The sequence below is a fragment of the Lissotriton helveticus genome, chromosome 9 (assembly GCF_964261635.1).
Source record: "Lissotriton helveticus chromosome 9, aLisHel1.1, whole genome shotgun sequence".
In the NCBI taxonomy this organism is placed as follows: domain Eukaryota; kingdom Metazoa; phylum Chordata; class Amphibia; order Caudata; family Salamandridae; genus Lissotriton; species Lissotriton helveticus.
Window position 1 is genome coordinate 20,869,273 of NC_136070.1, and position 19,837 is coordinate 20,889,109.

Consider the following 19,837-nt stretch of genomic DNA (forward strand, 5'->3'; position numbering starts at 1 on the left):
CCGAATGGTCTTAATGACCGTATGGAATTTTTGTGTTATCTGTAAACATGTTCCATACAACTGTTTAACTCTGTATCTGCATGTCTTTTATATGTTTGTTCGTTTATCTGTTGGTGCACTTATTATTCCTGCATGTTTTCATAGTTTCTTGCTTTTTTGTTCGTTTCTACCACTCTAAGATGGCCGCCAATGTGGTGATCTATTGTGTTTGCAGCACAGGTGGTTAGTCCTTTGTTTCTTTCTCGGATTTGGTCCCCACGTACTCTTGATGTATTGAGCACTCACGCCCTCACTTCCTTGACGGCTTACCGCTTTGACGACTCTTTGCAGAGTCACTCGATCATCCGCACCCTGTAAGTACCGGCTTTCGGGCCCACGTTTAGCCACGTTACCTGCTGTCATTCACAGGTTTTAGATTGTATAGCACGAGGGTGTTTAAACGCACACGTTATATTTGTTTGTAACACGCATTTTTTGTCTGGTAACAGAGCATTATCACGGCGGGCTACTTTGAGCACTAGCACTTTCTTTCTTTAATGCGGCGATCATGGTTAGGTTACCGCTATGTTTATTTGTATTGTCACCAGCACTAGCACGTTTATCTAGTACGCTTTTCATATGCACCTATGACTATGGCATTGGCCCGCGCCACGTGTTTTATCTTAGTTATTTGCATGAATACACATTATGATGGAGTTTTTGTGATGCATGCTTTTGGTTTTTATTTAGCAGAACATGAGATTGAAATGTTTTCATTTGGATTGTTTCCTTAGAGCTTTCCCCTGAAGAAGGGCTTGACCCGAAATGCATTGGGATGCATAATGTGATACGCAATAATTTGATGTTTGGAACTTATTCACCTATGGAATGAAGTTTATTTTGTGGATAAATTCATGGATTTTCATCTGTTACACATGAATAAAATGTGACAGCTGTTCAAAACCACGTTTGGCATAAACATTTGATATTTTGATTTATATGGAATTAGACCTGCGGTCTTCTAGTTGTGCACGGAGGTGCTCTCTCCATTGAGGGAGCCTTGCATGAGTACCTTGGTTTTCACACTGCCGGAGCAGACAGTGTTTCCTCTTGCTGCACACTCACTGTTCAAAAGACACTGCTTGATCTACCCTCAGCTGTGCGAGTTCCCACATTCTGTTTGTTTCCCTTTAGATTTTGCCCAGGATACGACAGGTAGTTCTGAAACCATGACCGGCTCTAAATCAACAACCGATGAGGGGGGCTTAGCCAAATTAGAGGAGTATGTGTACCTAGGGCTCAGGACACTAGCCCGCCATGGTGCAGGACCATCGCTGCTTTACTTGTGGCTGTTCCCTTTCGTTCATGGCATATGCAAACAAATACAAGGCCATGGAATATTGTCAGAGCAAGTACCTCAGGTTCATTATATTACTAACTTTTCTGTCATTTCATTGTCTAAAACAAAGGTGCTTATTTTAGATAATGAAATGAGCTGCTTACAAGAGCTGCCCATGTTCTCCTTACGCAGAGATTAAGGAATGTTCTATTTACTTCAAGCACTGAAAAGCGCAACAATTACATTTGTCTGATGCCGAATACCCCAACAAACAATTGCCTGCTGGTCAAATTACAAACTTATTCCAAAAACTGACATTCATTTAAGTGGAATTTAGCAGTCATTATGGACTTCATACCAAGAGATGCCCAGGACCAGGCCTGACAGAAGGAAGATGAAGTACAAGACAAAAAGGTCCATCGACCTCATAGACTGGAACAAAAGAGTATTTGAGGATTCATTGGCGGTTGAAGGGTGCGGCTCTGAGCCCACATGGCAGACACAAACCTTATTGGCTATAGCTGGAGTCCTTACAGTGAGATGGATAAATCCCCTTAGAGTGGGCGTCTGCATTGATGTCTGACCTGAAAAGAAGCAGCGGGCAGTGGTGCGTTGAAGGCTGATTCTCATTCTAGGGATGGTGGAGGCAGATTTGCACTTACTGTTCCCCAGTTAGCCTACACCACTTCATTTTGGTTGGATGCTCAAAGGTTTTGAAACAGTTTGGTCTCTGCTTCGTCCAAGACTTGCACTGTCTAATACCTTTTCTCCTTCTATGACTTTGAGCAGAGCGGCAGCTCTGATTTAGATCAGACATACAGTGCAAAGAAGCAGAATGCGGCCTGTCATATGGTTCCAGGTGAAGGAAGGCCAAACAGATCAGTATCTTTAAGGGTCCTCCAAACTGGGATTGTGCACCAAAACTGTAATCGTTTTTCTGTCCACCCCCACCGACCCCTCCAGAGGACAGAGGAGGTCACAGAACTATGGGCTAAAGACCAAGGGTCAGAGTGGTGAGAGAAGCCAATCAGAGGAACCAGGGCTCTGGTGGGTAGAACATGCCCAGGGAGGTGCCCCGGCAGTGTGGTTACCTGGAGGATTATGATGCTGCTATTCAAGGGCTTGGAGATAGAGTATCTACTAGAAAGCCCATTACCAAAGGTAAGTAACTTGTTTGTTACTCCTAATATAAACTGAAGTAAACTTGAGGAAACCAGAATAGGTTATCACAAATTATTGGTGTTATCTATTTGTATTATTGGATTACTCTCTGATGCCTAATCTTGAAAGTGCTACAGTGAATGTTTAACTCTTTCAATCTGAATTTGTGCAGCAACAGTTACCTACCTTGGACATATGGTTACACACCACGGTTGCAACAAATGCAGTGTTTTCAGTGGCAGTAGCATCTCCAACCTGTGTGGTGTGGATGGCGTGCTGGGTGGGGGGGAAGGGGATGTCTGTATTGAAGCTGGGATCAGAACCCAGAACTGCCAGATTCCAAAGTCCGATTTCTTCTGTTACTGATGTCATTTGTAGCGCGTCTGCAGTGTATTTGTCTCCTCCCCAGCCAACGAAGAACATATAGTTCGAGGCATATGAGCTGCAGATTCTACACTTTGCATTAGATCGCCACCTGGTGTTGGGCTCGGATGATTGCATGTTGTTGTCTTCTTGGAAGTCTTTGTAGTCATGAGTTAGGTGACTCCTCCCTTGGACGAGGCGAGAATCACCTTTAAGATGCTCACCCACGCACACAAGGCCCTCCACGGCACCGGACCAGCATACCTGAACAACCGACTCAAATTCCACGCACCTCAAAGGACCCTACGATCAGCCCAGCTCTCCTACGCCGTGGTCCCCCGCACCAGAAAGACCAGATCGGGAGGCCGCTCCTTCTCCTTCCTCGCTGCCAAAGCATGGAACGCCCTTCTGCTCCACCTCAGACAGACAACATCGCTCCCCATCTTCGCAAGAAACCTCAAAACCTGGCTCTTCGACAGACCCCCTCCTTGATGGAATGGAACCTGCACCCCCCCCACCCCCCACCCCTAGCGCCTTGAGACCCTTACGGGTGAGTAGTCGCGCTTTAACAAACCCCTGATTGATTGATTGATTGACGATAGTGCGTATGGGCATCGGCTCCATCCTTAGATTGTTTTTTTCCGCCACTGGGTTCGAATGCAACTTTTCCGCTCCGGTTCGAAAATCTACTTTTCAAAGACTTCGACGCGAAAAACTTTCTAAAAACAAACTTTAACATCGATATACATAGACTCGACTTCATCACTTCGATTCCGGTCGTCGACGCGTGCCGTTGGGCCTACCCACGTGGTGAGGCCTACAACTCATGGAAAGGACACCATTCAAAAAATGCCCCGTGTGTGGAGCAAAATTTCCACACAGCGACCAGCACGAGGAGTGTAACCTGTGTTTATCACCTGAACACGACGAGTCGAGCTGCACAGCTTGTGCGTCCTTTCAATCCAAGAAGACCATTTGAGATCGGAGGGCCCTTTGACGCGACATGCAGAGATCAGCTCCGGAACCAGTGGATATCTTCGACGAAGGTCCATGTGTCTCCGAGGAAGATTCCGATGATCTCCAGATCGTATCTGAGGCAGACGACTCCGATAACTCCATACCATCAGATGAACATGTGAGTACGACTGCCCCTTCCCCAGCCCAAACCCTTAAACCAAAGGCTAAGGTCAAAACTCTGCCTTCGGGGCCCAGTCGAGACAGAGATATTGCTTCCAAAGCCCTGCCATCGAGCCCGGCTCCGAAGAAAATATTAAAGCCTTCCGGTAGCTCCATACCGAGCAAACCGCACGTGCTGATACTACCAGCTCCCTCGAAACCGAAAGAAGTCCCAGTTCCGAAAAAGACTCTGAGACCGTCGACTCCTAAAGACAAGACGGCACCGAAACCAATGAAGCCTGCTTCCACCCCAAAATCTTCGGTGCCGAACCCTACGAAGCCTGCTTCCCATGCCTCCAAGCCCTTGGACCAGGCCTTAGCTCCGAAAACAATAACTTCGGTGCCGAAAAGTACGCCAAAGGACTATACAACTCCTAAGGCTAAAGACAAGCAGAAACCAGGCCCGGAGCCGAAAAAATTGGCGCCAAAAGCAATTTCTCAAGAAGAGCTTTTTAGACCTGATCCCTTGCAAAAAAGGATATACATAGATCCAGAAACAGGACATGTTTCCACCACACCCCACAGGAAGAGGAAGATAGATACAGCACCTTCAACCCCAGTGCCTGTCAAGAAGAAGGACTCTGACACATCACCTATGCACCCTTCTTCTCCTGTACTTCCTCTTTCACCTTCTATTCCTTTTAACACCTCACCTCAAATTTTACCTGTTCGTTCACCACAAAATTCTCCACCTCAATCTTCACCTCCACAGGACACCTTCTCAGAATGAAGATGAGTATAACATGGGGGGTGGGGGAGACCCAGATGAGCCCTTTCCATATCCTACTGATATACCAGACTGGGAATATCCACACCCAAAAGATGTACCAGATATCCCTGACCCACACATATCCATCCAAACCATCTCCTCCTGAAGATAATATTGGGTTTGGACATCTAATTAATAGGGCTGCCATCTATCATAATGTAACCATGCACTCAGATGAGGCAGAGGAAGACTTTTTGTTAGACACTTTTGAGCAATCACAAAAAACTGTTCAAATATTACCCATGATTAAAGGGGTCATTAAGCATGCCCCAGAAGTTTTTAAAGATCCTGTACGAGCTAGGATCATAAACCCAAAAATAGAAAAAAAAGTACAGGTCTGCTCCTGTGTATCCTGCTTACATTAAAGTTCAGTTACCTTTAGATTCCCCTAGTCGTCTCAAACGCTATAAAAAGAGCAAATTCACAGACATCAGGTGAGGCACCACCTCCTGATAAGGAATCAAAAATAATAGATGCTTCAGGCAAAAGGATAGCTGCAATACATGGCATTTAGCTAACACACAAGCCCTCCTCGCAAGGTACAACAGGGCTCATTATGACCAGTTAGAAAGCCTTTTACAACATCTACCTGACCAATATAAGGCACAGGCAAATGACCTTATACAAGAGGGTAAGCTCATTTCGAATGCCTCAATCAAGTGCGCTCTTGATGTAGCAGACACTGCATCCATAGCAATAAACACTAGCGTCCTCCTTAGAAGACATGCGTGGCTACGCATTTCAGAGTTTAAGCAAGAGGTGCAAACTACTATCTTAAATCGACCATTCAACCAACAACAATTGTTTGGTCCAGAGGTAGACGTAGCACTTGAAAAAATTAAAAAAAGACACGGATACTGCAAAATCTATGGGAGCTGTTAGAAATGTGATTTCCGGCTGGCTAAGGCTTGCGCCAAAGTCAGGCAGAAACCACCATTCCTTCGTCTGGGCAAGGGAGTTACACGCCAAGATAACCCCTGCTCACCCCCTTAGTAACGTGACACGAGCAGTAAGGCTAAACTCGGAGGCAATGTGAGTTAAGTATTTGCGCACGCACCCCCCAGCAACAACATCCCAGGCCCCCCACAAAAGGAACTCCACACAAGTTTATATAAAAATAGCCTTTGTATTATCAAAACACATCATAATCATAATCACAGGTTGTACATTGTGCCAACTGGCACGGGCAATATTTACAAGGGATTATGTACACCTGACAGGGCCACAGGGACCACTGTCAGGCTCAGCATTTGGTAAAGAAATAGTACTTTTAGAACATAGGATACTTGTAAGAATAGCGCTTAGAAATAGAACAATTGTAGCACCAAATAATCATGGTAGAACACAACCAGTAACTACTGGTAAATCACTGTACTTTTGCAACAGCCTGCGCCATGAAATCCATCACACACAGCATACCATCAGTCTAACTACATTAGACCCTCACCACCTAAGTAAAACCTTACACTAGGGGCGTAGATCACACCGGGAAGTACAATCTCCCTAACATCACCTAAACAGGTAAAACAACCTCTTATGCATGAAATCATATCTAGAGGTATCAGAACACTGGGTGCGCAAAACATACTACACAGTACATTTCCTAACCCCCAAAGCATTAGCGTAGGACTCATGATATCACATAAATCACATTTGCGCAGTAATCCCATTTAGTACATATATAGCACTCAGATCCAGGTTGCGCCACTGCGCCAAAACCTAAACGTAGCAGCTGCCCACTACTTGCTGGGCAGCTGGGGACAGGGACAGAACAGGGCCTAAACGCTGCAGCTGGCACGAAGTGCTGCGCAGCTGGGGAAGGCCGGGTAGGGATGAAGGAGTGCGACTCACTCCTAAGTCCAAAGACATAGTCCCCTAGAAAGAAAAACCTAAACGGTGCAGCTGCCCACTAATTGCTGGACAGCTGGGAATCAAGAACTGCGACAGGGCCCTCACTGGCCCTTTGAAACAAAACTGCCCCAACTGCTGGAGCCCTCTAGGCTCTGGGACCATCACTGTATGCATGGGTTGGAGCCATCTGGCTCTAGAAATTACTGGTGCACTTTGGGAGCCCTCTAGGCTCTGAATCAAAATGTGTGCATTTTTGGGAGCCCTCTGGGCTTTTAAAACAAAAGTGCCTCCTAAGAGCCATCTAGGCTCTGGAAATCACTGGGGCCCTCCGGGGCGGTAACACGGGCCCCCCTGGCACTCAGGACCCCCCACTGGGGTCCTCTCGAACATCCTCGCCTTGGCTGGAGCCACGCATGGCTCGGTACAACGGTGGGGCGGCCCGCTGCCATCCGGGGCCGCCCTAACTCTGGATCACACGGGGGAAAGACCTGGGCCTCTCTGGCCCCTTAAACATCTATGGCCCCTACGGGAGCGGCCCTCTGCAAGACGGGGCTGCTCTAACTGGGGACGCACCACTGTGCCTTCAGGCACCATCACTCGCCTGCACGGAGCCCCCCCAGCCCTCTCTCACTCACCGGGCTGGGCTTCCTGGCGGGGGCTCCTCCGGGCGGCGGTAGCTCTTGGCGGGGCTCTCCCTCCTCATGGGAGCCCCGCCTTCCTAAGACGCCCGCTTCACTCAGTCTTCACCCGGTCCCCCATCTCGGGACCGGGACTCAGGGTGTGGAGCCATCGTGGCTCCGGGACAGCTCTCTTTTCCTTCGGTCGGGCACGGGCCAATCCCTGCACGGTGGCGGGCGGACTTCCTCCGAAAACCGGAAGTCCCGCCCCGCGTCAGGCACTACGGTGCCTGACTTTATGGTTGCAGCGCGAGGGCCGCGGCGGTGATCTCGGGCATAGATGAGGGGTGTGCAGCCTCGAGATATAAACTACGGTGATCCAAATGCACAAATGAGGGGTTGGCTCCCTCTGAATATCGGGGCATAACGCAGGGTAGGCTCCTGCGAATTTAGGATATCCGAGTAGCGGCCATGATGCAGGGTGGGCACCTGCGAGGGGCACACGGAGGGGGGGATCCCCAGGCAGGGGGGAAACCCTCACAAACGATGCAGCCTAGCGCTGCAGGACTGAAATAATGCGCTCCCTCAAGGAAAATCAGGCGCTCACCAGGCCACCATTAGGAATCCTGGGACAAAGCAGAAGGGTCCAAAGGGACTAAAGTTTCCCAGGCATCCTGGGGCTGGGCAGGGCCCAGGGAGGCAAGCCTTCCCCTGTGCCCCAGCAGCAGCACGCCCCTTGTTAGATTCAAGTATCAGGACACAAGAACCTTTTACAAGAGGTCACAGCCTCTTTTTATACACAAAAATCCCTTTGTCTAAAGGTGCAGGGTGGGGGCAAAACCAGGCGCAGCTGGTTTGGGAGCACTCTTGATGGGCTCAGCCCCTCTTACCATTCACTGGCCATGCTAGGGTCATTAGACGCATCACAGGGGGCGGAGCCAGCATTGTGTGGGGAAAGCCCAGCCCTATTCAGGTCCCAGGTGCACTCCTCCCCAGCCATCAGCATGCTAATCTCAACACTCACCACGGGGGCCGACCCATCCTGACTCCTGGAGCCAGGCTCACCAGCCAGCTCCAGCCAACCACACGCCAGACACAAATTACACAACCATGCCAACTTCTAGAAGTGGCACTTCCACACTAGACACAATCACGCCACATACATCATTGCGGAGCACTTAATCACACGAGTCTGCACATACCAAACTCGCACCTGCACTCCCCGCGCATCAGGAACTACCAGGGACACACACATTCCCCATGCATTCCTATGGGAGGGCAGGCAAATCTCGCACACGCACTCAGAGCGCACGCACTTTACACTGCGCCACAGTGTCAAAGTGGACAAAGACCAGAAATCACTAACATTATTTAATCACACCAGGCAAAAAGTTCAGGGGTGAACCTGCCAGAAGGGCCAAGTCCAACAGGAGCTTTGCAGTCCACTCAACCAAGAGGCTCCTTTCGTCGCTCCTTTTATAGAGGAGGCTCCAAACAAACTGGAGCAGACAATACAACTTCCTTTAAAAACAATACGCAAACATCCTCCAATAGAGGATATTTTAGAGGAGGTTACAGAGGGAATAACAGTAAAGGAATAGGTCGAGGGAATAACAACAATCGATCCTCTTTCACCACTAAACAGTGACTTCCTTCAGCTTCCCCAACAGCATATCACTCCTGTAGGGGGGAGATTAACACAGTTCCTACCTGTCTGGAATTCCATCACAACAGACAAGTGGGTAAGACAACTTACCCAGTATGGTTACTGCCTAGAGCTTACAGCTACCCCTCCACATATACCACCCAGACAGTGTCCAATGTCAACAGAACATCTAACGCTGCTCCAACAAGAGGTTCTCTCATTGCTGCAAAAAGATGCAATAGAGCTAGTTCCGTTAAAACATCAAGGAACAGGTGTTTACTCACTCTACTTCCTAATACCCAAAAAGGACGGAACACTAAGACCAATTCTAGACCTAAGGCCTCTCAATCTGTATATACAATCAGATCATTTTCACATGATCACTTTACAACAAGTGTTCCCATTGTTGCAACAAGGCAATTTCCTAAGTACCTCAGATTTGTACTAGAAGGACAACTCTGTCAGTTCAAAGTCCTTCCCTTCGGGGTCACAACTGCACCAAGAGTGTTTACAAAGTGCCTAGCAGTAGAAGCAGCACTTCTCAGAAAACAACATATCCACGTCTTCCCATACTTAAGACGACTGGCTCATAAAAGCCCAATCATTCAATCAGTGTGTCCACCACACATCTCAAACGATTCAAACACTGCACAACTTGGGGTTTCCAATCAACTACACCAAGTCACATCTCCAGCCCTCTCATGTACATCAATACCTAGGGGCTACCATAAACACCAATACAGCTCTAGCTTATCACAGTCTAGCCAGGATATAAAGCATTCAAGCCTTAGTTACAAGGTTTCAAAACCAACACTCTCTCCCAGCCAGGGTGTTCATGCAATTAATAGGCATGATGGCATCCTGCATTTTTATTGTACCAAATCAAAGACGGCAAATGCGCCCATTGCAGGAATGTCTAGCACATCAGTGGAATCAGGCACAAGGATAACTAACAGACCTGGTGTTGGTGGACAGCCGCACACATCGCTCCGTGCAGTGGTGGAACACCAAAAACTTGTACAGAGGGCGGCCGTTCCTCGAGCCAGTTCCACAGATAGTACTGACAACAGACGCATCCCTGATAGGATGGGGAGCACATCTGCTCCACCACACAACTCAGGGAAGATGGACCACTCAACAAAAGGTGCTCCACATCAATCACCTAGAGTTGCTGGCGATTTTCCTGGCACTAAAGACCTTCCAAGTGCACATGCGGAACAAAGCTGTCTTAATCCGGACGGACAACATGACAGCCATGTACTACATACAGAAACAAGGAGGCACACATTCCCACCAACTGTCCCAACTCTCACAAAACATTTGGAGATGGGCCATTCCACAAAAGATATATCTGCTTGCAGAACACCTTCCAGGAGTTCACAATCAGATAGCAGATCTGTTAAGTCGACAGACACAACAGAATCACAAATGGGAACTACATCTGCAAGTTGTTCAACCATTCTTTCACAAGTGGGGTCATCCAGACATCGACCTGTTTGCCACACACGAAAACGCAAAATGCCCAACCTTCGCCGCCAGGTTTCCACACCCGCTGTCCAAGGGCAATGCCATATGGATGTACTGGTCAGGCAAATTTGCTTACGCTTTTCCGCCAATCCCACTAATCCCACTAGTGGTACGCAAGCTCAGACAACAGTCTCTCTAACTGATTCTGGTAGCTCCCACATGGGCACGTCAACCGTGGTTCACCACACTGCTTGAACTTTCTCTAGTTCCACACCAAAAACTATCTCTGACACCATTCATACTAACGTAGAACCATGGAGACATCAGGCATCCAGATCCAAGTCAACTGAATCTGGCGATCTGGCTCCTGAAGTCTTAGAGTTTGGTTACCCTAACCTGCCACCAGACTGTATGAATATTATTAAAGAAGCCAGATGACCTACCACTAGAGCTTGCTATGCTGCTAAATGGAAAAGATTTGCCATTTACTGCACTAATAATCAAATTGATCCTTTAGATGCTTCCATCCAAAATATTATCTGTTACCTTCTCCATTTACAGAGATGTCATCTGGCATATTCATCTATACGATTACATCTTGCAGCCACTGCAGCATACCTACAAAACAGGCAACATGTGTCGTTGTTTAGCAATAAAAGCTTTTACGGAGGTATTAAAAATAATTATTCCTCCTAGGTTACCACCCTCTCCAGTGTGGAACCTAAACATTGTTCTTACCAGGCTCATGGGACCCCTTTTTGAACCTTTACACAAATGTGAACTGCGATTTCTCACATGGAAAACAGCTTTCCTCATTGCTATTACCTCTCTTAGAAGAGTTGGTGAAATTCAAGCTTTCACTATACAAGGACCATTTTTACAATTACACCGTAACAAAGTGGTTCTAAGGACTAATCCTAAATTCCTACCAAAAGTCATTACTCCTTTTCATCTAAACAAATCTGTAGAGTTACCAGTGTTTTTTTCAAAACCCAGACTCTGTAGCAGAGAGAGCTTTACACACACTAGATGTCAAAAGAGCTCTTCTCTATTACATTGATAGGACAAAATCCTTTCGCAAAACAAAGCAACTATCTGTAGCTTTCTCTCCACCACATAAAGGCAACCCCATTTCTGAAGCAGGAACTGCAAGGTGGATTGTTAAATGTATACAAATATGCTATCAAAAAGCAAAACGTACATTAACAGTTCCTCCTAGAGCGCACTCCACACGAAAACTAGGAGCCTCCGTGGCTTTCTTAGGGAACATTCCCCTAGAAGACATCTGCAAGGCAGCAACATGGTCTACAGCACACACCTTCACTAAACCCTATTGTGTTGATGTGCAAGCCAAGCAGCAAGCTGCAGTAGGCCAAGCTGTCCTCAAAACTCTATTTCAAACAACTGCAACGGATACAGGTGACCACCGCCAAGGGAGACACTGCTGCACAATCAATGTAAAGTGTAGAATCTGCAGCTCATATGCCTCGAACGGAAAATGCTACTTACCAGTATGCATCTGTTCTTGGCTTGTAGAGCTGCAGATTTCTACACTCCCCCCCACCTCCCCAGGACCTGTATCTGTTCCAGTTTTATCTTAATTAGAAATACACGCATGGACAACCTTTCTTTCTTTTTACTAACTCCATCATTTCCCATTGTGGCGAAAAACAATCTAAGGTTGGAGTTGATGCCCATGCGCAGTATCGTCCAAGGGAGGAGTCACCTATCTCATGACTACAAAGACTTCTTCCAAGACGACAACAACATGCAATCATCCGAGCCCAACACCAGGTGGCGATCTAATGCAAAGTGTGTAACTCTGCAGCTCTACATGCCAAGAACAGATGCATACTGGTAAGTAGCATTTTCCTTCTCAGCACCTGTGCACGGAGAATCCTTCCCATGATAGCTTTTGCCTTCCCTTTGCACCAGGTGCTAATCGCTCAGGTGGTTAACATGCACTATTTCTTGCCGTGTCAATACAGGTGTTTCGAGTCCTCCCTGATCATAGCCCTGCATGCGATGTTGCTGTAACAATCATAGTCAATGTGAAGTAATAATGTCTTTGTTGTTCATTCTAGGATGAAATCTTCGATATGGTAAAGCCCAAAGACTCGTTCAAGATCACCCTGCAGGATCTGATCCAGAGCGGCCAGGGAGACACCGTTAGCAGCATCCTCATGGACCTGACCGGCTTCTGGAGCTATGAGAACCGAGAGGTGCTGGTGGCCAATGACAACGACTCTACCACTGATCCCGAGGACTCTTAACTCAGAGCTGTGATACGCAGATAGTCGCATCGATCTGCAGGATCTGACCTGGAGTGGACAGAGGGATGCCGTGGGTAGCATCTTCACACACCTGACCGGCTTCTGGAGCTATGAGAACCGAGAGGTGCTGGTGACCAATGACAACGACTCTACCACTGATCCAGAGGACTCTTGACTCAGATCTGTGATGCGCAGGAAGACCCATCACCCTGTCTGCACAGATCAGGCTATAAACACATCCTACCTCTGAGAGAGGCCAGGTGGACCCCATCACTTGGATAGAATAAACCAGATGACATGGGTCGCTGCCAGACACATAGTTCTGTGTACACTGAACAGACTGTAGACCGGTTCACAGGGGCACTCGCAGGTCAATAATCAACTGTATGCAGAACATACTGGAAATGGGCCCAAATGCATAGAGGACGTCAGCAGACCGGTGACCCTGTGCACCTAAAATAGATGATACCAGGTGTGAGAGGAGTAGCCAGACATCATCCTGTGTACACTGTACACCATCACCAAGGGTCCAGTGGCAGGCCTGTGACTCTCCATGCACAAAGCTGACTGTCAGGAGCTCTGTCAGCTGCCACCTGTGTACACAGAAGACTCATTGAATGAGCTTCAGGGGGCTCCATTCCTCAGCCACATCACCCTTTGTGCTACAGCAAAGTACGCAAGCTTTGCAGGCATTGCTCCTCTGACACAACACTATGTATATCTAATTTGAGCAATACACACCACTTCCGACACCTGAATCTTTGTGCACAAAAATACACTATGCACTGACCTGAAAGGTAATCGCCTCCTGAAACATGAGCCAGCGCACACAGAACACACACAGCGTGGGCCTTCGGGAGGCCGAGTCAATTCCAACTCACAGCCAATTTGGATTTAGTTGAAAAAAGTAAATAAATATAAACCTATATATTTATACATTGTGACCGAGCATTTCATTCATTTGCTGTAGCCTGTCATTTATATTCTTAATTCATTAATCTTGTAATATTGTTTAAAATGATCTGGATTCATGTGCAGAGTGTAAACCACTGTGTCATATCCATTAGCTCGGAGGTAGACTGGTGTAACCAATGGTGAGCGTTGGACGTTGAAACAAGGCCTGCCTTATTGTTTACATTCCTGCAATGCACAACCTTCAGATCCTACAATCCTGTAGGAGAACCTCAAGATTCATTCTTTACCCTATACTGGAACTGATCATGTGCAACAATGTGAGTGACCCCTCCCCCACCACATCCCCTCCTCCCCGCTTAAGTCATGTTTCAGAAGCTGCTGTAGACACCATTGACCTCAACCCCTTATCATATCCCACAGTCATCCTGTGCTTTTTCCTACTAATTCCATTCGAGTCCAACTTCACAATTGATCGCCGAGTTCATATCCTATGCCAGGACCAGAGCAAGGATTATCCTGTCGACTTCCTTCACCACACAGCAGCAAAGTTACAGAAACGTTTTAAACAAACTGCAACGACCTCACGGTGAAGCAAAAAAGTACAAATACCAAGCCACTCGCTGTCATTATATAGTGTCTACAGTTCATAGAACTTCGCCACCGTCTAGGTGCTTCTTTCTTCGCTGTTCTGCATTCACTGTAATGGACTTCGGTCTGTTTTGTGTTTTCTTATATAGATTACTGTTGGTTTTTGTCATTCTTCTATTGTTCATGTTTGTTTCTGGTAGTTGACACTGGCCTACGTGGGGCGCGTGTGTTGTCAGTGTTGATTCTGATAAGGCCAAGATCAACAGTCTTGGCAGCGGCGTTCAGAAGAAAATGGGGGCCTGGTATGATGAACTGAGTTTCCGTTCTGTTGGGTCTTTCTCAGTTTTAGTGTTAGTCTTGAGGACGTCAAACATCTTAGATTGACTGAGAGGTTCCCTTCCACACCTGTAGTGGCGTAAATCCACTCACAGCTCAGGACATCCTCTGATAAGAAAGTACGCGACCATCTGAGTGTGGGATTCCTTCTATGGAGGGTCGTGCAGCGATTACTCCCAAAATGTTGAATTTTATTGGCGAGTTTCCCAAGAGAACAGATAGGTTGTGGAAAGCTTTTCAAGACAAGCTCTTGGCTCTGTCTGGGTCCTTCACTAAGATCCTTGACATTGTAAGACGTGCGTGACAAACCAATTAACGCTGTGGAACCTGGGCTAACTACTCTATATATAATCAAAATGATCGCCTTCAGGATTGATTGGCATGCAGGCAATTTGACACAATAAAGCATAAGCCATTTTTGGTAGAATATCAAGAGAGCAATATTTTTTACCAGTCTTTTTGATGTGTCCCCATTGTACATCAGTTCTTACCATAGCTGAAGATATTATCAACCACATACAAATGTTTTTCCATTACATTTAAAAAAAAAAAAATTATTTTTCAAAGCATCAATAATAACACTAAAGTGCAATATCTAATGTCAAGTGCTTAAGTGCATTGGTTACACAACATTTTACGCAAACACTGTCCATTGTAAGTATTTAACAGGGGTCATTGCACGTTTCTCTACCCTGATGTAGTTCGATATATAAAAGTCCGAGGTTCACATTTCTTTGCAGACGCACAATTTATTTTATAAATGGAATCAATCTTTCTCAACTGTTTGTATTTTTCAATATGAACTCCTCAAGGAACGAGTGTTGGCATTTAGTTGTTTCTGGGCGCTCAGGTGATCACAGAAGCAAACGTATATAAAGAAATAAGGACTGCCAACACCGTGCTGACCATGGAGCCGCTAGCGTAGTAGAGAAACTAGAAGGCACTTGCTGCCCACACCAGGCAAGACTGTTATGAGGTCACAGATGTTGGGCCACTAACTCTTAGAATTGAACTTGAGGGGAATCACATATGCATTACAGTCATAATAACATTACACAATAGGCTACTATGGACAGCAAAGTCACTACATTAGCCTATCTTAGTCCTTTTGCAAAAAGAACCAAACTTGGAACACAGCCAATCAGGCTGCAGTACCCTCTTAGAACCTTCCACAGAGAGGCAGACCCTCAGATTTTCTACCACACATCGTGTGACAGGGAGTCGCCATGAGCTCTGCTCAGTTTTTTCCTTAACTTATACTTATTTGTGAGAAATTATGTCTGATTCTTCAAAGAAAAGCTTGTTCTTGTCTTGTTCTTCATGTGGGAAGAAGAGATTGCACTTTGAGGATCCACATAAAGAATTTATTTACCGCCTTTACCCAGCTCACAAGTTCAAGGACTGCAGGATATGTAGAACCTTTCCTGCCAAGACTTTGAAAGACAGAGAAGGAAGACTTTTGGTTTGGCTGAAGAAGTTGAAGGCTTCATCTGATGTGGTATCTGTAGATGAAGGCAGTGTAAGTCCTCAGGTGTCCACCCCTCTGGCCAAAAAGAGGGCTAGATCTGGAGATCCACCTGAGAGACAGAGTACGACCCTGAAGAAATCTCACTCCGAGATTGGTCACTCTTCCTCAAAAAAAGATAAGTCCTCTTTCTCTTCTGAGGTAAAAACTGGAGAAAAGGTAAAGATTTCTTTGAAAACTGCCTCAACACAGCAGAAATCCCTTTCTGAGCCGACGTCAAAGTGCTCCGTTGACAATTAAATCTCCTCAGAAGGTGAGTGATTCATCAGCGTTGACGAAGAAAGTCCCATCGTCGACGAGGACTCCGTCGACTGCACCGTCGACTAGTATTTCATCGCCGTCAACGATGCCAATCTCGTTGACGCCCACTTCGTCGTCGTCAACAGGATGCCACCGCCGTCGACAACGATACAACTTTCATCGACAAGTACGTCGTCGACGATATTACAGATCCTGTCGACGAGCCCACCGTCGACAGTAATACTACTCTCGTCGACAAGTCCACCGTCGACGACTGCAGCTACCTCGACGACAACATCGTCGACAATGGTTTTTCCGTCGACGACCTCAATGATTTCAACTTCTACGGTTTCTTTAATAATGGCAATGTCAACGGATACTGACTCGCCGTCCATGTATATTTCATCGATGCTAAAGCGTAAAAGGCCTACATCTCTGCAAATTACGCCAGTATTAACCTATAAGTTGTCATCTTCAAGACAATTCTATCAGGACGTTTCACATATCTCACCTTTACCTCCTAGCCACTATCTGGAGGAGTCTGGAGGAGTCAGATGATGAATGTCCTTTTGGTCCAGCACATGACTCTTCTCAGCTCCGAATAAAATATCAGGAGGATGAAGACGATGAAGAATATTATGAACCCTGCGAATCTTTAAGAGGCCCTCCGGAATCTTTTAATCAAGAACCTATGGTTCAAATGCCTGCAGCTTTAATGCAAGATCTCACTGCAATGTTGAGAGATTATAATGCACGCTTCCCACCAGTACCAGTTCCTGAACAAACCCCTCCGCCTACAGCTTTGCAGGTTCCGAGTCCTGCTGCCCCTGTCTCAGTGCCTCAAGTAGCTTTGCCTACTCATTTCCTTCAGGATGATGATGGAGACACGGTGGCTGAAGAAAAGGGAAATACCAAACTCACCCACAACTGTGGATGAATGGGATGAGTATTTAATTCCAACGCCAGCCTCACCAGTCCCTCCTGAGGATATAGGAGGTTTTCACGCTATCATGGAAAGGGCAGCTGCTATATTCCATATGTGCTTCTTTTGGCTTGTTACACAACTGCCATATCTGGCTCATTACCATCAAAACAGGCTTCTTAGTGGTGATAAAATCTGCCTGGAGGCGACAGGCTTTGTCATCTCATCCTCCGTACCTTTCCATCTACCCAGACAAACTGAACTTGAGCATCCTTCCTACCCAAGGTGGTAACTCCTTTTCATGTAGGCCAGTCCATCACCCTGCCTACCTTTTTTGTCTCCGCCTCACCCCTCTAAAGAAGAGGAGAGGCTCCATTGGCTGAACCCGAAAAGACTGCACAAAAGAGTTCTGGGTGGATGATCAACTCTTTGTGGGGTACGTCCCCTCCAAAAAGGAAAGGCAGTGCAGAAGTGAACCATCTCACAATGGATCGTTCTCTGCATCAAAATCTGCTATGCATTGGCCAAAAAGCAACCTCCTGAAGGTCTGCATGCTCGCTCCATCATAGCCAAGTCTGCGACCATGGCTCTAGCTTGCGGAGTTCCTGTCCTGGATATGTCAGGCAGCAATGTGGGCGTCCCTACACATGTTTACGAAGCACTACTGCCTAGACCGTTCGGTCCGCGAGATGGACTCTTTGCCCATTAGGTCCTACCTGATTTTCTAGTATAAATCTGTGTTGCTGTCCCACCTCCAGGGAGATATTGCTTGCTATTCTAAGGTAAGAAATCTGTGGCTTAAAGTCTATCAGATCAACAAGTTACTTACCTTCGGAAACGCATTATCTTGTAGAGACTATCTAGCTTCAGAATCCTTACTGACCCACCCATCCTCCTCACTCTGCAAATGGATTTCAGATTAAAGGACTGTTTCCTTTTTAAGGACCCTAGCTTCACGCACCAGTGGTTAGTGTTCTTCGTGGCTCCTTGCTTCTGGCCTGGAAAGTCACAGAAAGAAACTGATGTCAATGCGCTGAAGTGATGCCTATATAGGCAAAACGAATCTCACTTCTGGCAGGGACGGCGCCACCTACTGGTGTGCAGGGATACTGCTCCCACTTGTATAGCTGGGGACTCCTGTACTCACAACCAGACAGGAGATGTGTATTCAGTGTCAGAAATTGTAGAACTGATTTAGGGTGGGTCTCCTTTCAAGTGTCCTCTCCTGCCTCTGTGTAGTGATGCTTCTCACTGCAGGTTATTCTCGAATCTGCCAATCTGAAGCACTCAAACAGAGGCACAAAGAAGTGTGATGTTTCTGCACCTGGCGGTCATCAGCCAAACCGAAGGATTAATCCGGAGAAAACAAACTGGCAGGCATCATCTGAACGTTCCCTCACCTTGCACAACAGAGGCTGCAGTCTCACAACTCACCATGACTATCCACCACATGGTGGCAGGGTTGGGGAAGACTAAGCAGCAGCTCCTTGCTATGGCAACGTCTTAATTGAAAATGTAAAGCGGCCCTGTCTCCACTCCCCTCACTTCAGTGTCTAGGTCTCCTCTCTCCAGCCTCAAGAGTGTGAGTAATACGCTTCCACTGTCTGGGAAAACAACTCTCACCGCCTCTGGTGCAAAAGCCAGGCCGGTGATATCCAAGATTGATCCCACAGGCCTCCACTATTCTGGCTTGCTCACACACCATGCATGCATGTAACAAACAGCCGACACACATCAACACACGTTTGGGATGTTAGCACAAAGGACTGGGTAATCGCGGAGGAGCAGAACTTTACACGAGTGGGCCAGTAGGCCTCCACTCCTGTGACACATAATAAAGTCTGGGCACAATATGGACTCTCAAAACACGGTACACTGCAATCAATGCTCTATGTCCTAAACCCTTGGCAGGGACAGTCGTCCACTGTCAATCAATGAGGGCACTCTTGGTATGACACTACAAGTCCAGGGCCTACTCATGTCAAAGGCATAGACATCTGCACACAGGCTACATTAGTGTTAACAGCAGGGCCAAAAATCAAACATCAGGATACCAGATCCTCGCACTTGGCTATCAGGGCAGGGAGCACGCCTGTTCACCACGCAGGAGACATTTCAGTCACAACAGGGATGAACTATGATAATGTATCTTCCCTGCTTAAGAGGACGGTCCTGTGGAGGCGGCCTGCACAGCCTAGAGAATATTATTTGTGGGACTGAACTGTTCCTCAGCGTCGCAATGTATATCATTTATAGCTTACAGCGGTCATTTGTCCCTTTCCAGATAAAGCATGTGTAGACTAAAATGCTTAGCATAGCCCTACTAAGTGTTACTTATTGCCACATTTATATCATCGCGCTTTCAAATATTTCCCTAAGTTATCTTGTAGCCTACGTAAGACAGCCATAGGTACACTTATTCAGGTTTTTTCCCCCCAGAAAGGGTGGTCAACAATAGGTTCAGTCCTCTACTGTTCTTCCTCAGGTCCAGAAAGTGCTTTGTCTTCTTCTGATCTTCATCGGGTCCCACAATTATGCCTGGTACAAGCTAGTGGGTGGAAAAGAATACTGGGCACTGCCTAACCTATGGGGTAAAAGTTGCCGGGGCAAACTCTACCCACTTTGGGCATTTTGAAGATGGCAAACATCTTCCGCCACATTCTACTTGAGC

At 46.8% G+C, this 19,837-nt stretch overlaps 1 protein-coding gene across 2 annotated transcripts in view; it reads left to right on the forward strand.

Moving 5' to 3' along the window:
• Positions 1–13,574, forward strand: part of PPP2R3C (protein phosphatase 2 regulatory subunit B''gamma) — a 128,919-nt gene extending 115,345 nt beyond the window's left edge. For both annotated transcript variants that reach the window (XM_078659376.1, XM_078659375.1), the window contains exon 13: positions 12,452–13,574. In XM_078659376.1, coding sequence (XP_078515502.1) covers positions 12,452–12,640 — 189 coding nt within the window. In that variant the 3' untranslated portion in view covers positions 12,641–13,574. The remainder of the gene's footprint in view (positions 1–12,451) is intronic.
• The last annotated feature ends 6,263 nt before the right edge of the window (positions 13,575–19,837 follow it).